The following is an 18,339-nucleotide window of genomic DNA, read 5'->3' as shown; positions in this document are numbered from 1 at the left end:
CTTCCTTCCTGGCCAACTTAATGTAAATTTGCCAAGCTGTTTTATGTACGTACACATAACTGCACGAGACGACAAAATGATAGCACAATTCGTAGCATGTTTTGATACAAGAAGCGGGAGTGAGTTTTTAGCGAATCAGAATGCAGAGCACAATGCACCAAAAAAAAATAAAAAATGCATTATGAAAATCCGCGAAATAGCGAATCCGCGATAAGTGAACCGCGAAGTGGCGAGGGATCACTGTATATAATACAAATCGAGGTGAGGGTGATGGAAATGCATTTGGCAGTTGATCTACTTCTGTTCTGCAAATGGCACTGTGTGCTCTTTTCGAAGGATGGATCCCAGTCTTTTCAGGGCTATGGGATACGGGGGGTCAGGGGTGGTCTGCCGGGCATTGGGATGACAACCCAACTCGGGATGAGGAGGGCTTTTAGCGGGTGGAATAGTGGGGAGCAAATGGAGGTTTACTTAGTAGCACTGCAAATATCATGGTACAGTTATATAGACACTCAATCATCATGTTACTTTTTAATGGTACGTTTACAAACATATATTTTGATGAATTGAAAGTTGTGTCTCATTATGGTAAGTGGTGAAATAAGTATAGCAAGTTACAATTGTAATGGCTTAGCAGATAATAAGAAAAGACGATCAGTATTTACCTGGATAAAAGAGAAGGAATATAATAATCTATTGTTTACAGGAAACTCATTCAACAATTTTAGATTAAGGTTTGTGGAAAAAGGACTGGGGGGGTGAAATATATTTCTCCCATGGTCAAAGAAATTCAAAAAGAGTGATGGTTTTAATTAACAGTAATTTTGATCCAAATGTGCAAATTGTCCAAACAGATCATCAAGGTATATGGATTATTTTAAATATGTTATTGGACAATTAACAGATATGGCTTATTAACCTATACGGCCCAAATAATGATGATCCAAGCTTCTTTGAAAATATATATAAGAATTGATCAACTCTACAAGCAACACGAGACTCTATTATTATGGTGGGAGATTTTAATACGGTCTTAAATACCTCTATGGATCAAAAATTAAATCACACAACAAACTATCACCCTCAGGCACTTAAGAAAATCATGAATGTCATGGATATATTGGAATTAGTGGATATTTGGAGACTTAAATACCCTGACCTCTCTGGCACCAAAAGTTTAAAAAGTGTTGATAAGGGACAGAATGCGGTCGGATCATCACATAATTGGCATATATATTACTCTTACAGAATTTCCAAAAGATCAACAGAGTCCATATTAACAAAGGAAATTGAAGGACAACAGTACAGTTAGATAGCAATAAAAACAGTACCATAGAGGCACAGAATAAGTTAGAGGAAAAAGAAATTGAGGAACTTATTCAAGAAAGATCCAGTGTAATATATTATAAAAATAAAGCGAACTGGATGGAATATGGGGAAAAACGCACCAAATTCTTTTTCAATCTTCAATATAGAAATGCTACCCATTTGTTTTTATTTAAACGTGTAACAAATGATGGAGTCATGCATGATTCACCGAATGATATTTTGAAAGAGGAGTACTTTAAAGATATGTTTTCGTTTCAGTCTCCTCCATCTCCACTCACTGAAACTAATTGTATGGATTTTCCCCCTAATAATAATGTCAAATGAACATCTGTACAAAAAGACTCATGTGAAGGCCAAATTACAGAGGAGGAACTTCTTGATGCAATTAAAGCCTTTAAGGCTGGGAAAACTCCAGGGCTAGATGGCATACCAGTGGAAGTATACACAACTTTTTTGGATATACTCAGAGGACCATTATTAGCATGTTTTAACCACTCCTATATAAAATGGTAGATTATCAGACACGCAACAAGAAGGTCTGATATCATTATTTCTGAAACAGGACCCAAGTGGTATATATAAAGATCTCGTCAATTAAAAAAATTGGAGACCTCTTACAATTCAGTGTTGTGAAGCAAAAATCCTAGCAAAATGCTTGGCGCATAGAATTAAAAAAGTATTGTCAGATATTATTCATCCTAATCAGACAGTTTTTTTTACATGGACGATACATTGGAGATAATATAAGACAAGTACTGGAAACAATATAATACTATGAAATATAGGGGACACCAGGCCTGGTTTTCATAGCTGATTTTGAAAAGGCTTTTGATAAAGTATGACTGGAGTTTATATAGAAATACCTAGAATATTTCAATTTTGGGGAACCTCTTATAAAATGGGTTAAAGTTATGTATAGTAACCCTAGGTGTAATATAGTAAATAATGGCTACATCTCAGAAAGTTTTGAACTATTTAGAGGAGTAAAACCAGGTTGTCCACTATCGGCATATCTATTTATTATTGCCATCGAAATGTTAGCTGTTAAAATTAGATCAAACAATAATATTAAGGGATTAGAAATCCGCGGCTTAAAAACTAAGGTGTCATTGTACGCTGATGATTCATGTTTTCTTTTAAAACCACAATTAGAATCTCTCCACGGCCTCAGAGGATCTAGATACTTTTGCTATCCTCTCTGGATTAAAACCAAATTATGATAAGTGTACTATATTACGTATTGAATCACAAACAGAGATGTGGGCATACTCAGTATACAAATCACAAAAGAAAGAAATGATCTCACTCAAATAAATTGTTATAGAAAGTTAGCAAAAATAGATAAGATCTTGCTACCATGGAAAGAAAAATAACTGTCTATTTGTGGAAAAATCTCACTAAAGGCATCAGTCAAATAAAAGTTATACTTAAATCCAAACTGGTTCTCTAGTAAATTGGTAGGAATGTCTCATCCTATGTTCAAGAAGGGCCTTTTTCCCTTTATTCAGATTACAACTGCTCACTTTCGGTTGTTTGAAAAGGAAATAATCTCCAAAATATTGTTATTTTTTAAACCAGCCTTAGAAAGTTGGTTGCAATTTCAGTTTAATCCACCTGAAAAGACAGAACAAATAATACAACAAATATTGTGGTTAAACGCACAGCACTGGAATAATTCATGATATTTCTATGACTGGAATAAGGATTATCAGAGAACCTGGGGGTGTTCTCTTCTATAACAGACTACCAGACCTCCAACCGCACTTCAAGCCCTTAGACCTTCTGATCGTTCACATAGAACAGTCATTAACTGGTTGTTATAACTAGTCGAGTGGCGCGGCCAAGGCATCATGTAACGCACCCTCTTCCAGAAGCTTGAGTTGGGCAGCATCGACCCACGCCTTCCCTCCTGCCACATTAAGGGGGCACTCTTGCGGACCAGGTGCTGCAGGCCGGGGGGCAGGTGTGTGTAGCCACCCTCCCCCATGTCCCCCAGCTGGATGAGGATGACGTTCATCTCACTGTGGACCAGAGCCTGGAGGAGCCCCACCTGACAGTCATAGTCCTCCGCTGTGGTCAACAAAGACGAGCATCCCCATGACCCTTGACCTCCTGAGCCTGACCATGTGCTTGAGCTGGGGGTCAGGATGACAATCAGCCTCCTGCTCAGCCGCATGCAGTCCTCCACCAACTCCATGTGGTCTGGGGACAACAGAACAGAGAGGAGTGGGAGAAGTTAACTTTTGACTTCAGTACTGTTTATTACTGTTACATTTGCTTCTTAGAGGGTAGGACACAGTCTGAAAGAACCAACCTTCTCCAGGTAAGTCGTCTCTGCCGTGGATGAAGAGTCTAAAGCCACACTTCTGCTCCAGGACATTGGGCAGAACGCTGCTCACAAAGTGATACACTTTCTCCTCCATGTCTTTGTCTACACCATCCATCTGGTAGACAACGTAAGCATCATAGACCTTCCCATCTGAAAACACAGACAAAGAGGTTTCTGTCAAACCTCAGCATGAAAGGAGTAGATTGTACAGATTTGATTAAATTCTATTTGAACTGAAATTGAGTTTAATATAAATTTGCCCATTACTAATACACTTGCAGTGGGATTGACCACAGCCGGGACCTGTTGAGAAGGGCCTACTAGGCCTACTGCAGACAACTGCACTGCACAATCAGTGGGCCATGCTTCAGTGTGGTGACTAAGAACTAAATGTAGTAATATGTTGATATGGTATCCAATACTATATAGATCATGTAGGCTGAATAAGCATTTCTGTACAATGAAATATCTTAGTGAAATAGCATCATTAAACTTCAGTGGGTGGCTAGATGTTCTTACCCTCAGATCGACCATAGCATTTGAAAACTCCACGGAAGAAGAGCGCCAGATCGATGTCAAACACTTTGACGGCCACAGCAGCAAGCAAGAAGAAAAAGACTAGCACCACACATAGATACATAAACATAAACCCTGTGGGGGGGAAGACAGGGAGAACACAACACCAAGAAAGTTACAGTTTATATGTGTGATTTTGTATGTCTGGGTGTTTGTGTGATGTTTAAGTGTGTGTTCATTAACCTCTTAGCTTGAGAGTAACCACTGCATAAATCCATTGCTGGTCGTTCATTGCAACACACGTGAACTTTGACTGGAGGTCCTTAATAGTCACTGTGTTTATGGTCAGGATAGCCGTAAAGATACTCCGCATGGAAGATACCTCCACCTCGCTACAGTAACACATACACACAAAACATTCACACAGCGAATTCTCAACGGTAAATCTGGGGTCTTGTTTTCAAGGAAATGTTTAAATTATGTTACCTTGTTCTCAAAACAAGTGTGTGTGTGTGCTTGTGTGTATGCATGAATCCATGTGTGTGTGCGTGCATGTGTGTACCTACCTGGTGGTGTTCACTGAGTAGCCTTGCTGCTGCGAGCGCACTTTCACTCCATTCATCTCCCACCACACGTGACAGTTGTCTTCAATGTTCTGCCCACAAAACGCTTCACACCTCAACTTCTTAGTGGTGTCTATGAAGAACAAGAGATACTATGAAGACAGAGAGATTACTGGGCAAACCAAATCAAGCACAACACAAGTATTTGATCCAGGTGTGATCCCTACACAGGTCAGTGGTCTCTGTGCTTCCGTTTCTAGGCAGGTTGATCTGAGGAGGATGTGAGGCAGAGGGAGCTGAAGGAGACAAACACAGTTTAGTCAGAAAGATACTTTTGGATACATTCAAAACGTTGTCACTGATGTTATTGATGATTGTTGCTGCCACAAAGACCACATGTCATATGAGGGTTGCTTTTGCTTCTGTTTGTTTGATATAAATGGAGCCTAATGTACCTAGTGTAGCCTAATAACCTGCTGTAATGTAGCCTAGAGTTTCCATGTTTGCTGACCCTGCTGCCATCTTGGATGAGGTTTCAGCAAAGCTCAAATCAAATAAATAAAATGCTGAGAGAATTGACAGAGCTGTTATCAAGCCACAACCTACATACCTTGGATCTTTAGTCTCCTGGATGCAGAAGTGTTGAGAACCGTACCATTGTGCTCCCACGTGCACACACACGTATAGATGCCCTCGTCTGCTTTGGAGGCGCCGTACACCCACAGATTTCTCTCAGACTCGTTTGGAATGGGACTGAAATTCTGAAGTTAAAGACAAACAATTTCACAAACTTCTTTGCTGAAATAGCAGTAACACACCTGATTCCACTCATCAAGAGCAGGTGCAACCCTTAGGAGCTATAGGACAGGAGTTGAGAACCAATGGTAAATAGTTTTACAGGCTTGAGGTTTGTGTTAGCATTCTGGTCATATTCAGTACCTTATACCAGGCTAAGTTTTCTTTTCCATCTTGGCACAGTTTTTCCACGCGGTCAGGACATGGGATAGCAATGTTGTCTGCGGACTCTGAGATATCGGTAAACAGGACTGAATGATCGAACGGTTGGGCTTTGACCACAATCACCTCTGTCATAAAAATATGGCAGGTGTCTGCTGCCTTTCTCCTGGAACATAAGCATATACAGTGTACCAGTTACCCAAAAGGGAACCAACAGGCTTCTAACTGGGGGCCAGCCGAAGAACCCATTTAGGCTGTAGATAGCAAATGTTTTTTTCTAATAGTATATACAGCCTGAAACTAAGCAGTTTAAAAATGTGGAAAGTTTCCTTACGAGTCAGAATGTTGAATAAAATTGTATTACATGTTACCCTACCAGTTGTTTGTGTGGTTGGTCCTTCAAATGGGTCGAATTTTGAGACAAAATATCCACAGGAAGTATTATTTACCCAACTTTTTAGAGTGCCAATAATGCAGTTGAAATTTCTATCACCTGTCACATGCTCAAAACCATGTAAACACCTGCAAAATTTCCGTCAGTATTCATGCATCATCGTGCATGTCCTTCCGTCTTGTGCTTGGCCTTAGGTCAGGAGCAAACATCTTTATTGCCACACACAGAGTTCTGCGTTTTGAAGTCGGTAATAATAGTTTTCTGGGGATATTTTGTCTAAAATTTCAAATCGGCAGAGTAAGTTCAAATAGAATTTTATTCAACGTTTGTGCAAGACAAGGGACCCTTAGGTTTTTTCTTTGTAAATGTGCATGCCTACCCTAGCCCTATGTACACATTCAGGTTCAACACTAACCCTAGAATCAACCCTCACCCTAACCTTCCCAAACAGGGCTCCCCCGCTCTCAATTACCAATCTAACCCCTAAACACACGCACACACACAGTTGTTGTATTACCAGTAGGTGTAGTACTGATCAGAGTCGTTGATTAAAAGGGGGAGGAAGAAGAGCACCGGTCCATGATGATGCACACGCTCTTCCTCAGAGGACGGGAGCTCTTGGGTTCTGTTTCTGTACCAGGTAAACTCAGTCACGCTGGCCCAAACCAACTCACTCAGGTCATAGTAGGCTGGCAAACTAAGGGCCTCCCCCTCTGTCACAGTAGTTTTATACTTGTCAAATAGTTTACATGGGGACTCTGCCAAAATATGAACATACATTACCCGATTAAGTTGCATGTGAAGGAAAAGAGGTCTATTGTTCAAGGTACAATATATTCACTATGCCTTGTAATAATGGGATGTAGAAATGTGTGAAATATGAAGAAGATGCTATACCTGTGTAATGACCTATTGTAGTGGGGTTTAAGGACATTTCTCTCTGGGCAGAAATCCTAGTCAAACCGAGGAGCAGAAACATGAGACCACCATCCACCAACTACAAGACAAGGGGAACAAAAAAACGAATGTTACCTTATTGTAAAGTCGAACAGGAACTATCATTCCACACAAGACCCTATAATAAAACATCAGGACCATGCTTTACCATGTCATTAATAAATGACATACCTATTTTCAAGAGGGAATAAAATACATATGCAGAAAACCTTTTTAGGTTCAGAGTGAAGAATTACTGAAAGAGCTTACCCTGAAAGTGAAGGAGCACATTTTCTGCAAAACAGGAACTTGCCTCCACTGATAAGAAAGAACAAGAGTCATATTCAACATGTTGTTAGGATATCCTGTTATAGATACAGCAGAAATGATGAAAACTAAAATGTTGATATAATATGGATTATTGAAATGGCCATTTAACATATCAAGCTTGAATGAAGAAACCATGACCTCTTTGGAAAATATACAGTGTTTGCTAAAAAAACAAACATCAAATCGCTTTTGGTGCTATTTTTACAAGCATAAAGTGATTTATTTAAACTCTTAGTACAAAACTCCAAACTGGTAACACTTCAAGCATAAAGTCACATTCAAAACTTTTTATTGTGCATTAATTTTGTTTGGAGACGTATTTCACCACACAACCTATTATCCAAAATATATGTTCACTGTGAAATACCATGCAAACATTTATTTAAATCAGCAAACACACCCTTCTCAATTTAGTCATTTTAACAACCAGTTAATCCATTAGAAAAAATGCTGTACAGTAAATTGCAGTACATTACACTGTTTTCACATTAGGCAATACACTTGCACTACCCATCAAATATACTGAAAATCTAATTGCCATAATTTCTGTGATCAAAGGTGTGTTCATTGATTACATATTTCACAATAATTGATGAAAAATAGAAATGTATTGTTCAGATATAATTACAGCTAGGAATTAATCTTTTCCCCAAAATCTACCAAGTTTTAGTTCAGGGAATAATTCATATTTATCCAGTGACCATTTAAAGCATTTAAAACCAAGTTATGGTCACTATGCCTGGGTTGCAGCATTCAGCGCATTTCAGCAGTAGGCTATTGTGGGAGTAAATGGTACACATAGAGACAGATATGACAATATTGAGCAAAGACAGGTGTACATTAGACCATAAGAGGAGAAGGCGACACTTGAGTGCATTTGCCATTCTGGAAAGGACAGGAAACCAAAAAGATTAACAGACATAAGTATAATGGCCAAAGCCATAAGTGCATAAATGCTTAGGGTAAAGAGGAGGAGGTGACACTTAAGTGCATTATCTATTATGGAAAGGGCAGGATACCAAAGATTAGATAAAGAGGAACAAACATAAGTATATTATTCAAGGCCATAAGTGCTTAGGGTAAGATAGACATATATTATTTTTAGGACACGAAAGGGTCCTGCCACCATTATAATTTAATCAAGAGCAGATATAGGTGTTATTGGGCATGAACAAGCAGGAAGCCTGGACTAAAAGATAATGGTGGCAGATGACCTGAGGGAAGTGTATAAATACAGAGCCAGTGCTCTGGGAAAGTGTGTGTTCCGCAGACCATCTAGGCTTCTGATATACTTGTATTAAAAGCCTATATTGAATTCACAAGTTCTTGTAAGTGTTATATTTTGAAACGATTATCCACCACACTCTCAACACAGAGTGCGCCCAGGAAGCGCAGAACACATCCCGAGTATAGCTTTGTTGAATCATAAAAACCTTATAACTGTAGTCAAACAAAAAAGTCCATTGAGCAAAGTCGCTAAGCTTGCTAGATAACATCCTTCAAAGAATGACAGAATACAGTGCATTATTCAGACCCCTTGACTTTTTCCACGTTTTGTTACGTTACAGCCTTATTATAAAATGGATTCAATTGTTTTTTCAAACAATACTCAAATGATAAAGCAAAAACAGGTTCATAGAAATGTTTGCAATAAAAAAATATATATATATAAACTTAAATATGAGTCTTCTTGGGTTTGACGCTACAAGCTCAGCACACCTGTATTTGGGGAGTTTCTCCCATTCTTCTCTGCAAACCCTCAAGCTCTGTCAGGTTGGATGGGGAGTGTCGCTGCACAGCTATTTTCAGGTCTCTCCAGAGATGTTTGATCGGGTTCAAGTCCTGGCTCTGGCTGGGCCACTCAAGGACATTCATAGACTTGTCCCGAAGCGACTCCTGTGTTGTCTTGGCTGTGTGCTTACAGTCGTTGTCCTGTTGGAAGGTGAACCTTTTGCCCGTCTGAGGTCCTGAGCGCTCTGGAGCAGGTTTTCATCAAGGATCTCCCTGTCCTTTGCTCCGCTCATCTTTCCCTTGATCCTGACTAGTCTCCCAGTCCCTGCCACTGAAAAACAACCCCACAGCATGATGCTGATGCATGATAAGATTTTGTTCTTAACTGACTTGCCTAGTTAAATAAAAATTGTATGTTGTGTTAAACTTTGTATTGTACTAATTTGTGGATGTCCATCATCCATTTCGTATTTTATGTTACGAATTACAATTAGAATGATATGTTACAAATTGCAATTTGTTATGGCTAATGTTAGCTAGGTTATCTAGGTGGTTAATGTTAGCTAGGCTAGGGGTTAGAGTTAAGGTTATGAGTTAGATTAAAGGGTTAAGGTTAGGGTCAGCTAACATTAAGTAGTAGCAAAGAAGATAAAAGTAGCTGAAAAGTTTCTAATGATCTAAAATGCTAAGGTTGTCCGTGATGAGATTCAAGCATGTAACCTCTGGGTAGCTAGACGTTAACTGTACATGCCTGACCAACCACCCTACTTTCATTTTTGAGTTAAGTAACCTTCTCTCTTATGTAACCATACCAAATGTAAGATATAATACTCATTTGCATGTCCCAGATTTACATTTACTATGTTACGTCTAGTCTAGGAGACCAGGCTGCAGCAGTTTAGGAGTTGTGGGTTAAACTATTGAGCTCATCTCCACAGTGTCCTTCCCATAATTCCAAACTACAATACTGTAACGACCTTACTAGATCATAAAGGAACAATTGTCCAGACAGAGGGTTGAGTTTACGAATTGACGGTTTATTAACCCAACTTTACACAGGCTACTGTTTGGCCGTAGCCCACGCCAAATAAACAAAAGATACCCCACAAGCCAACCGTGACCTTCTCTTGTGAAGCCCAGACGTAAGAGAGAGAACAATGGCTAAACCTAGTCTTAACTTCCAATGCTCCATCCCCCTGCCCAACCCCCCTCCACCAAACACCAGGATGCCCGGCATCAGAACATTCCAGGAATCCCCGTGATTGGCAGATAGCAGGTTGATTGGCATGTCGGACCCCGCGAACACTGGTAAGTACAACACAACCCACTAATAGCCTACCACATAACACACCGCTGTCTGTGCGGGTCGCTACACAGCCCCCCCCCCAACACAAAGTCCCTCGTCCCTGAGGGAACAAACAAAGTCTCTGAAGCGACCCAGAAGTCTCCTTTGCCTGCGTGACCGCAATGGTCGCGGAGTGTCCAGATGTGAAACAGGGGGCTGCCTCTCTGGGACCCAGGGGATGAAGGACGGGATATGAGGGACAAGGAAGCGGGAACAGGGAATACAGCGAAGGTGTGGGCTGTCTCCAGGCGGTCCTGGAGTCTCCGGGCATACTCCGGCCCCGGGGGAACATGAGGGTTATCCAGGGGCCGACCAAACGCCATCTCCACAGGGGTGCGGATCTCTCTCCCCAGCATGAGGAGGGTAGGCGTGCAGGAGGTGGAGTCTGTCCCAGTCACGCTGGTGTTTGGCAGAGACGATGGCCTGCTGCTGTCCAAGCGTTTTGTTGAAGCGCTCCACAAGGCCATCACTTTGAGGATGGAGAGGAGTAGTGCGGGTCTTGTGCATACCCAGCCTCTCACACATGGTGGCGAACACACGGGACTCAAAGTTTCTGCCTTGGTCGCTGTGGATGGACTCCGCAGCTCCAAACCTGCTGAACATCCCCGTTGTCAGGGCGTCGACGATGGTCTCTGCCTCCTGGTCAGGCAGAGCATAGGCCTCGGGCCATTTTGTGAAATAGTCCATGGCCGTGAGCACCCAGCGGTTTCCACTGTCTGTGGTGGGGAACGGCCCAACTACATCCACTCCCACCCTCTCCATGGGAGCCCCCACTGGGAACTGTTGGAGCTGAGCATGAGAGCGGCCTGGGGGGCCCTTTCTCGCTGTGCAGTTGTCACAGCGGCGGCAAAAGTCTTCCACATCCCTCTTGTGCTGACCCCAGTAAAAGCCCTGACGGAGGCGGCGCAGTGTTTTTGTGACCCCAAAGTGTCCAGTCCCCACCCCCCCCCATGAGTACTCTGGAGCACAGCCTCCCGCAATGCTTTTGGGACCACCACCTGCCACCTGTCTTCTCCCGTAGCTGACTCCTTCCATGCCCGCTGTAGCACGCCATAAGCAGTCGCTCAAACTTTGACCACAACCCTTTGGTCGCGAGTGAGAGCGCTGTCACCTCTTTCCATGGTGGCCTCACCTGCGCCTCTACCCACTGTAGCACTGGCTGTAGGTCTTGTGTCCCGTCCCTGCTGTTGCCCCCATTCAGCCACGTCAACAGTCTGCAGCTCACAGCAGACAGGCCAGCTCGCCCGACACACTGTGGCACAGACCCTCTCCTCTGCACACAGCTCTCTCTCCCGTCCCTCTCTCCGCTCACAGTGGCGGCAGCTGTCAGAAGTACAGGGCCGACGGGACATGGCGTCGGCTTTGGAGTGGCGTGCCCCTGCCCTGTGCACGGCTGAAGTCATACGGCTGAAGCTCCTCCAACCAGTGTGCCATCTGCCCCTCTGGCTCTGTGAAAGACATGAGCCACTGGAGAGCAGAGTGATCAGTCCTTACAGTAAAGGGCAGGCCACCCAGGTAGTACTTGAAGTGTTGGACGGAAGCCACAACAGCCAAGAGCTCCCGCAAGGTGACACAGTAGCGGCGCTCATGTTTGTCAAATGTTTTGCTGAAGTACACCACCACTCTCTCCCCCTCTGGCCCCACCTGGACCAGCACCCCACCCATGCCCACATTGCTCGCGTCTGTGTCCAGGATAAAGGGCAAGGTGAGGTCAGGGGGGGCGAGCACGGGGGCCTCGATCAGTGCACGTTTGAGGGTGTTGAAGGCCTCCTCACACTCCACTGTCCAAGTGGAAGCCTTGTCCTTCGGCAGCAGGCGGTTCAGGGGAGCAGCGACGCTTGAGAAGCCCCGTACAAACCTGTAGTACGAGGCCAGGCCCAGGAAGCTCTTCAGCTGACGCTGGTCGGTGGAGGTGGGCCAGTCTCGGACAGCCCCCACCTTGTCCTCCATGGTGCTGATCCCCACCTTCCCCACTCGGTGGCCCAAGAAGGACACCTCTCTCCTCATGAAGTGGCACTTCGAGGTGGAGCTTCAGACCTGCGGCAGCCACCCGCTCCAGCACACGCCATAGCGCCACCAGGGCTGACTGGAAGGAGCTGCTATGGGCCAGGATGTCATCGAGGCACACATACCAGACACTGCTGTCGGGGGATGCCATCCAGCACCCTGTCCATCAAACGCTCAAAAGTAGCTGGAGCGTTGCACAGACCGAAGCACAGGACCTTGAACTGCCAGTGTCCTCTGTTAGTGGAGAACGCAGTTTTGGCTCTGGCCTCTGAGGAGAGGCACCTGCCAGTAGCCACTGCGGAGGTCTAGTGAGGAGAACCAGGAGCAACCCCTAACCAGGTACAGCGACTCATCTATACTTGGTATGGGGTATGAGTCCTTCCTGGTTACCTCATTCAGCCGCCTGTAGTCCGCACAGAACCTCAGCTTGCCCCCCTTCTTCGGAACCAGGACGACTGGCGCCGCCCAGGGGCTGTCTGAGGGCTCGATGAAGTCTGCCCGCTGCATCTCCAACACAGCCTTGTCAGCCGCCTCCTGGCGTGCCAGCGCGATACAGCGGGGACGCATCTTGATGGGTCGAGCATCACCTGTGTCGATCTCATGCTGCACCAGATGAGTCTGACCCACCTCTTCCTCACTCAGCACAAAGCTGTCTCTGAATTCAAACAGCAACTGCCCCAACCGTTCCTGCTGCTCGGGGTCAAGACCAACACAGTTCCTCCCCCATATCTCCCTCACTGCAGACAGTGTCCTCTCCTCTCCCATCTGGGGTAGCTGGGCTGGGAGGGTGCGGCCCAGGCTCACAGAGGGCTGTGTCGTGGAGGTAGCTGGGGGAATGTAACACACAGCCGTAGGTGACAGGGGGGCTGGGGAAAGGTCACACACACAGATGTGGGGGAGGGGGGGCAGCCATGAGTCTCTGCTGCTTTAACTGTTGGAGTAAAGGGTTTGTTGGGTTGAGTGAATGTGACATTAGGGGGGGCATGGTGACTACCGGCCCTCCCTGGAAGCTCAGTGTGCCCCCATTTAGGTCTAACTGGCAGCCTGTGCTCCTAAGAAAGTCCAACCCCAGTATACAAGGGTCCTGCACAGCTGCCACCCACACAGGATGACGCACAGACCTGCCCCCTACTGTCAGAGTCATTATTCCCTTCCCTTTGATGGGTGCCAGCTCACCTGTGACTGTGCGGAGCTGCACAGTTGTGGGCTCACACTGAGTCCAACCTGGCACAATATCTGGCCTCACCAGGGTTACTGTGGACCCAGTGTCCACCAGGGCAGAGCAGGGCACCCCCTCCACAGTGACAGGGACATGACAAAAGTCCCCAACACAGGTCCGGCCCACCACAACAACAGGCTCCATCCGCTTGCCCTCGTCTGCTTCTGGGGGAAGTGGAGCCTTGCTTCCCCGTCTGTGCCGGTGGGCTCCTCCTGAAGAAGATGGTGGTTGGGATAGAAAGCCAGGGGTGCGCACTACCCGGTCTATGCGGACCCCGAGCCGTTTCCCTGAGCTCTGGGGGACATTGGGCATACTCGGCGCAGATGGCCTGGCTGGCCACAACCCCAGTAGACCCTGGGACCAGGGCATGTGCTTCATGCCGCCTATAGCGATACAGCATGAATGAGTTCTGTCATTTCAGCCACCCATGCAGGCTTTTCCGGCTCCGGGCTGCTCTGCCCCCCAGCTCGTACAGAGGGTCTGTCTCCCTGCACCCCCACCAAACTCCCAGCTGAAGCCCCAGCCCACACCAGCTCCCTCTCCAAAGCCATCTCCAAGGCTATCTGCAATGACCCAGGATGAGCCAGCTGGGTCTGTATGCGCAGCTCCGTAGGAGAGAGCGCCTGTATGAACTGGTCCCGTGCTAGCTCGCTCTGCACGGAGGGGGGCATGTGAGCATATGCCCGCCGAGAGGCACTCTCAATGTCATTAGCTAGCGCCCGTAGAGGCTCTTCAGGCTGCCTGCGTCTATTACTCAGTTCGGAGCGCAGTAGCCCGGGCTGTACACACTGTCCATAGAGCCTCCTCAGTGCTCCCACTAAAGCACCATAATCACGTCTGTCCTCGGGGCTAATCAATATCAAAACATGTCAGAGTTTCATCCGTGAGGCATAAAGCCAACGCAGTGCCCTATGTTCATTCGACCACCCCCTAAAATGAGCTAACAGTTCAAACTGAGCATGAAAAGCTTCCCAATCCGCCTTACCGGAATACTTCGGGGTCTTAACAGATACGGACGCAGCCGGGAACTAGGCGCCGCCATGTTTGTTTACATCCTGAGCCCCAGATTCCACGTCCCGCCGCGTCGACGTCACCCCTTCGGTCCGCCCACCAGAATCCGCGCGAAGCACAGTCGAAGAGAGACTCATGCCCGCTTCAGCCGCCATCACTCTAACGTCCTCAAGCGGCCCCTGGGCTCCGACGCCCTGGCGATCTCCTCAGCCAGATCCTCCGAAGTCCATGCACACGCACCTCCTTGGCCATAATTGTCCCCTACCTCCACTAAGTCAGCTAGCTAGATGGCTAACTTTTATCAACGTTTTTACTTCTGACACCAATGTAATGACCTGACTAGATCATAAAGGAACAATTTTCCAGACAGAGGGTTGAGTTTACGAATTGACGGTTTATTAACCCAACTTTACACAGGCTACTGTTTGGCCGTAGCTCACAAGCCAACCGTGACCTCTTGTGAAGCACAGACGTAAGAGAGAGAACAATGGCTAAACCTGGTCTTAACTTCCAATGCTCCATCCCCCTGCCACCAAACACCAGGATGCCCGGCATCAGAACATTCCAGTACAACACAACCCACTAATAGCCTACCACATAACACACCGCTGCCTGTGCGGGTCGCTACAATACCCACCAGACACTGGCGCAGTCTAACCTCTCCCTCAAATATCTATCAGTCCAGGGTTGCGTTTCGAAAATCAAAGTACACAGCCCTCTGCCCTTGGGGGAATCCCCGCGGCCATATTTATTGTCGGTCCAAATGATTAGCAAAGGGTGGTTTGCAACGGTAGCCCCTCAGCCCTCGTTTTTAATAAGGTTTGCGAGTGTACAATTATGTTCACTTCGGGGCCTGAAACGCCCCATAATTAAATTCGCGATGATTGTACATCAGCTAAGAAAAATCTTCAAAAACTCAAACGTCAATATGTAGTCAACATACAAGTCTAACTAAAACCGAATGTAAATAATTTAGAAATTGTGCTACTAATGCACAACACGTGTCATAAAATCGATTGTTTTTGTTTGGTTAGCTTCTGGAAATTGTAGAAATATTTTTTTCCCTTATTCACACTAATGTTAGTTGGCAAATGAATTTGCTAGCTATCATACAGTAGGTGTATATTAATAAATATATAGTTAATAGAAGTTGATATGCAATCATGATTGACGTATCGCATATAAAGCACCCAACAAGCTACCCATAGCTGAAAACACAAACATCGCGGGATGATCGAGTGACGAATTTCCGGGCAAGGGCGGTCCATTTAAAAATGATTCCTTCCTCCCTAGCCCTGCAACTCGTCAGACGTCATCAGAAGTATCCACTTAATTTGATGGCTGAGGGGTTAGTGTGTCTTTTAAGTGTTTGGAATGTTGCCCAGCTGTGTGTATATATTTCCAGGACAAATACAGAGAAGTTTTAATGTTATTTGACAGAACACTGGAACGTTTTTATTGGAAAAATCCAACTAACTCCGTAGCAGTGCATGGGTAAAATGTGTTGTGATAATTGCGATGTTTGTTCTATAACCTGTTAATTCATATGCCTTGCGACCGTGACAAAACCCAAGAAATACAATCACACCTTTGTTTTATCACAAAACCAGATCGCAACCTCTGTCCAGTGAAGTCCACAATGCATATTGCATGTACAGTAACAGACCGTTACATGACCAAGTAAGTTTCCGACATTTTCGGACCACTAAACAACTAACGCTATTGACTTAGAACCACAGAGTTACCGCAAGTTACAAAGAAAACATGAGCTGCCTCCCTATTCCAGCACCATTTAAACATAATCAAATCACCTCTGCTTAGTCTAATACAGTGACAACTAAAATATACACAATGATTTAGTTCAGTCAACGTAAGCTAAATATAATGTGGCTGTCTGATTTCTGTGTGCATGTAGAAAAACATGTTGACTCACCGTACTTGTAGAGAAACCGTTTTGTCATTAGCGTTTATCACTTTGTCCTACAGTACACGCTTTACAATTTTGTTGTCCTAGGCTACCTGGCTAAAATGCTTTTTCGCTAGCCTAACAAAATATGTTTATAACTAAACCAAGATAGACCACATCCTGTCCTTTCAAAACGGAACAATTGAGTCATAGTGGGCAGAGCCAAGCACGCGCTAGCACACGTGCGTATTTCCGTTAGGGAACGCCTACTCTGAAGTGGGCATGTGCAGTTACTCAATTTGCTTTAGCACTCCTTCTGAACGACGCAATTTTTTAAAACTTTGGCAAAGGGTAAAGTCTACAAAACTTAGTCCACTATGTTTGTAACATATTCTAGTTTTGGGAACAGAACATTTAATTTATAACAAATGTTTAATCGATGAGAAAATTAGCAGAACGTCTGCCAAAATCCATCTCTTTCCATCTTCTACTACTGCCAGCCACTGGGCTTCCTCTCACTGCCATATGTGGTAGTGAATGGAAACGCCAAGCGGATGCTTCACATTTATACATCCGGTGAAATATCTGTCTCATTGTTCCGTGGCATTACTTCAATTCCTGGGCAATGTTAGCTAGTTAACATTAGCCTTCTACATCTAACTACATATAACTTAAATGCTCTCAGGCCAGGGGCAAAACAATGTATGAATTAATGGTTGGATCAGAATTGGCGTTATAATCATTGGCCAGTACGGAGAATTAAGTAAAACCACAAGTCCAAATCCCTATCTCCAGCCATGGCTAATTTAGGAAAGGGACAATTTTAGCTAGCTGACTAGCTAGCCACCGGCGGACAACAACACAATGTGATGCAACAATTCAAGTTTTTCTGTCAATGACATGGACTAAGTTTGTTGTAATAAATATATAAGACAAATTCTTCATTCACAAAACCAACTTACACCGAGAGGAAAGTTTTTCTGGAACATGCTTATTCCTGACATTGTCTGGAAAAATGCATGGTTAAGGCCCTACAAATACTGTATACCAAACAAAGTTAAGGAAGTGCACTTCAAAATTTTACATAAGATATATCCATGTAACTCTATGATTTCCAAATGTGTGGCTATTGATGATATCTGCGTTTTCTGTGAAAAAGAAGGTGAGAATCTGTCTCATTTGTTCTTTGAATGTAAATTTGTGTCAGAATTTTGGGAAAACCTTGGAAAGTACTTATTTACCATTATGAACACTGCCTATAATTTTAACATAAAATATATAATATGTTACTATTGCAATGATAACAAAACCACTGAAATGATTGTTAATTTTTGTATTCTTGTTGCCAAATACTTTATACACAAACAAAAATTCTATACCAAAATTACAAATTTTTCTGATTGAATTTAATTATCTTATTAAAACACTAACCCTAGTGAATAACAACAAGAATAACACCTTCATGAATCATTATAATAAAATATATTCAGAGTGAATATAATTGCACTTAAATTGTTTATTTTTTGTATTTTATTTGTATAATTTTTGTATGTTTGAGCATTGTTAATACCTGTGTTTGGTTTGCTAGACATGTTTGATGTAGCAATGTAAGTGGATTTTTGTATTATGAATAAAATACATTTAAAAAATTTAGTTATGATTATTTTATTTATCTTTAAAAAAATATATATTAAAAAAATATATATATAATAATCTAGGGCCTCCCAAGTGGCGCTGTATCACAGTGCTTGTGGCGTCACTGCAGA

The 18,339-nt window shown here is 44.0% G+C and overlaps 1 protein-coding gene across 2 annotated transcripts; it reads right to left on the bottom strand.

The window, feature by feature from the left end:
• Positions 1-235: 235 nt before the first annotated feature.
• LOC139546797 (interleukin-1 receptor-like 1) lies at positions 236-16,797 on the bottom strand. 2 transcript variants are annotated; one of them, XM_071355585.1, is made up of 13 exons: positions 16,601-16,797; positions 9,074-9,416; positions 7,295-7,342; positions 6,986-7,085; positions 6,606-6,846; positions 5,677-5,860; positions 5,348-5,498; positions 4,965-5,033; positions 4,741-4,870; positions 4,418-4,566; positions 4,178-4,309; positions 3,644-3,808; positions 236-3,531 (listed from the first exon to the last, which is right to left on the bottom strand). In XM_071355585.1, the coding sequence occupies exons 2-13, from the start codon at positions 9,227-9,229 to the stop codon at positions 3,095-3,097; spliced, it is 1,962 nt and encodes a 653-aa protein (XP_071211686.1). In that variant the 5' UTR covers positions 9,230-9,416; positions 16,601-16,797; the 3' UTR covers positions 236-3,094. The 2 variants fall into 2 exon arrangements, with proteins under 2 accessions (XP_071211686.1, XP_071211687.1); XM_071355586.1 differs by lacking the exon at positions 9,074-9,416 and having other exon boundaries at positions 16,601-16,796.
• Between the last annotated feature and the right edge of the window lie 1,542 nt (positions 16,798-18,339).

Source organism: Salvelinus alpinus, chromosome 20, assembly GCF_045679555.1.
Source record: "Salvelinus alpinus chromosome 20, SLU_Salpinus.1, whole genome shotgun sequence".
In the NCBI taxonomy this organism is placed as follows: domain Eukaryota; kingdom Metazoa; phylum Chordata; class Actinopteri; order Salmoniformes; family Salmonidae; genus Salvelinus; species Salvelinus alpinus.
This window is presented reverse-complemented; position numbering and strand designations above follow the sequence as displayed.

Coding starts and splice junctions, on each gene's coding strand:
- LOC139546797 (XM_071355585.1), bottom strand. CDS start 9,229: ATGAATGTCCTTGAGTGGCCCAGCCAGAGCCAGGACTTGAACCCGATC. Junction 6,847..6,985: donor TACAATAGGTCATTACACAG/GTATAGCATCTT, acceptor ATATTTTGGCAG/AGTCCCCATGTAAACTATTT. Junction 4,871..4,964: donor CACAGAGACCACTGACCTGT/GTAGGGATCACA, acceptor TGTTCTTCATAG/ACACCACTAAGAAGTTGAGG.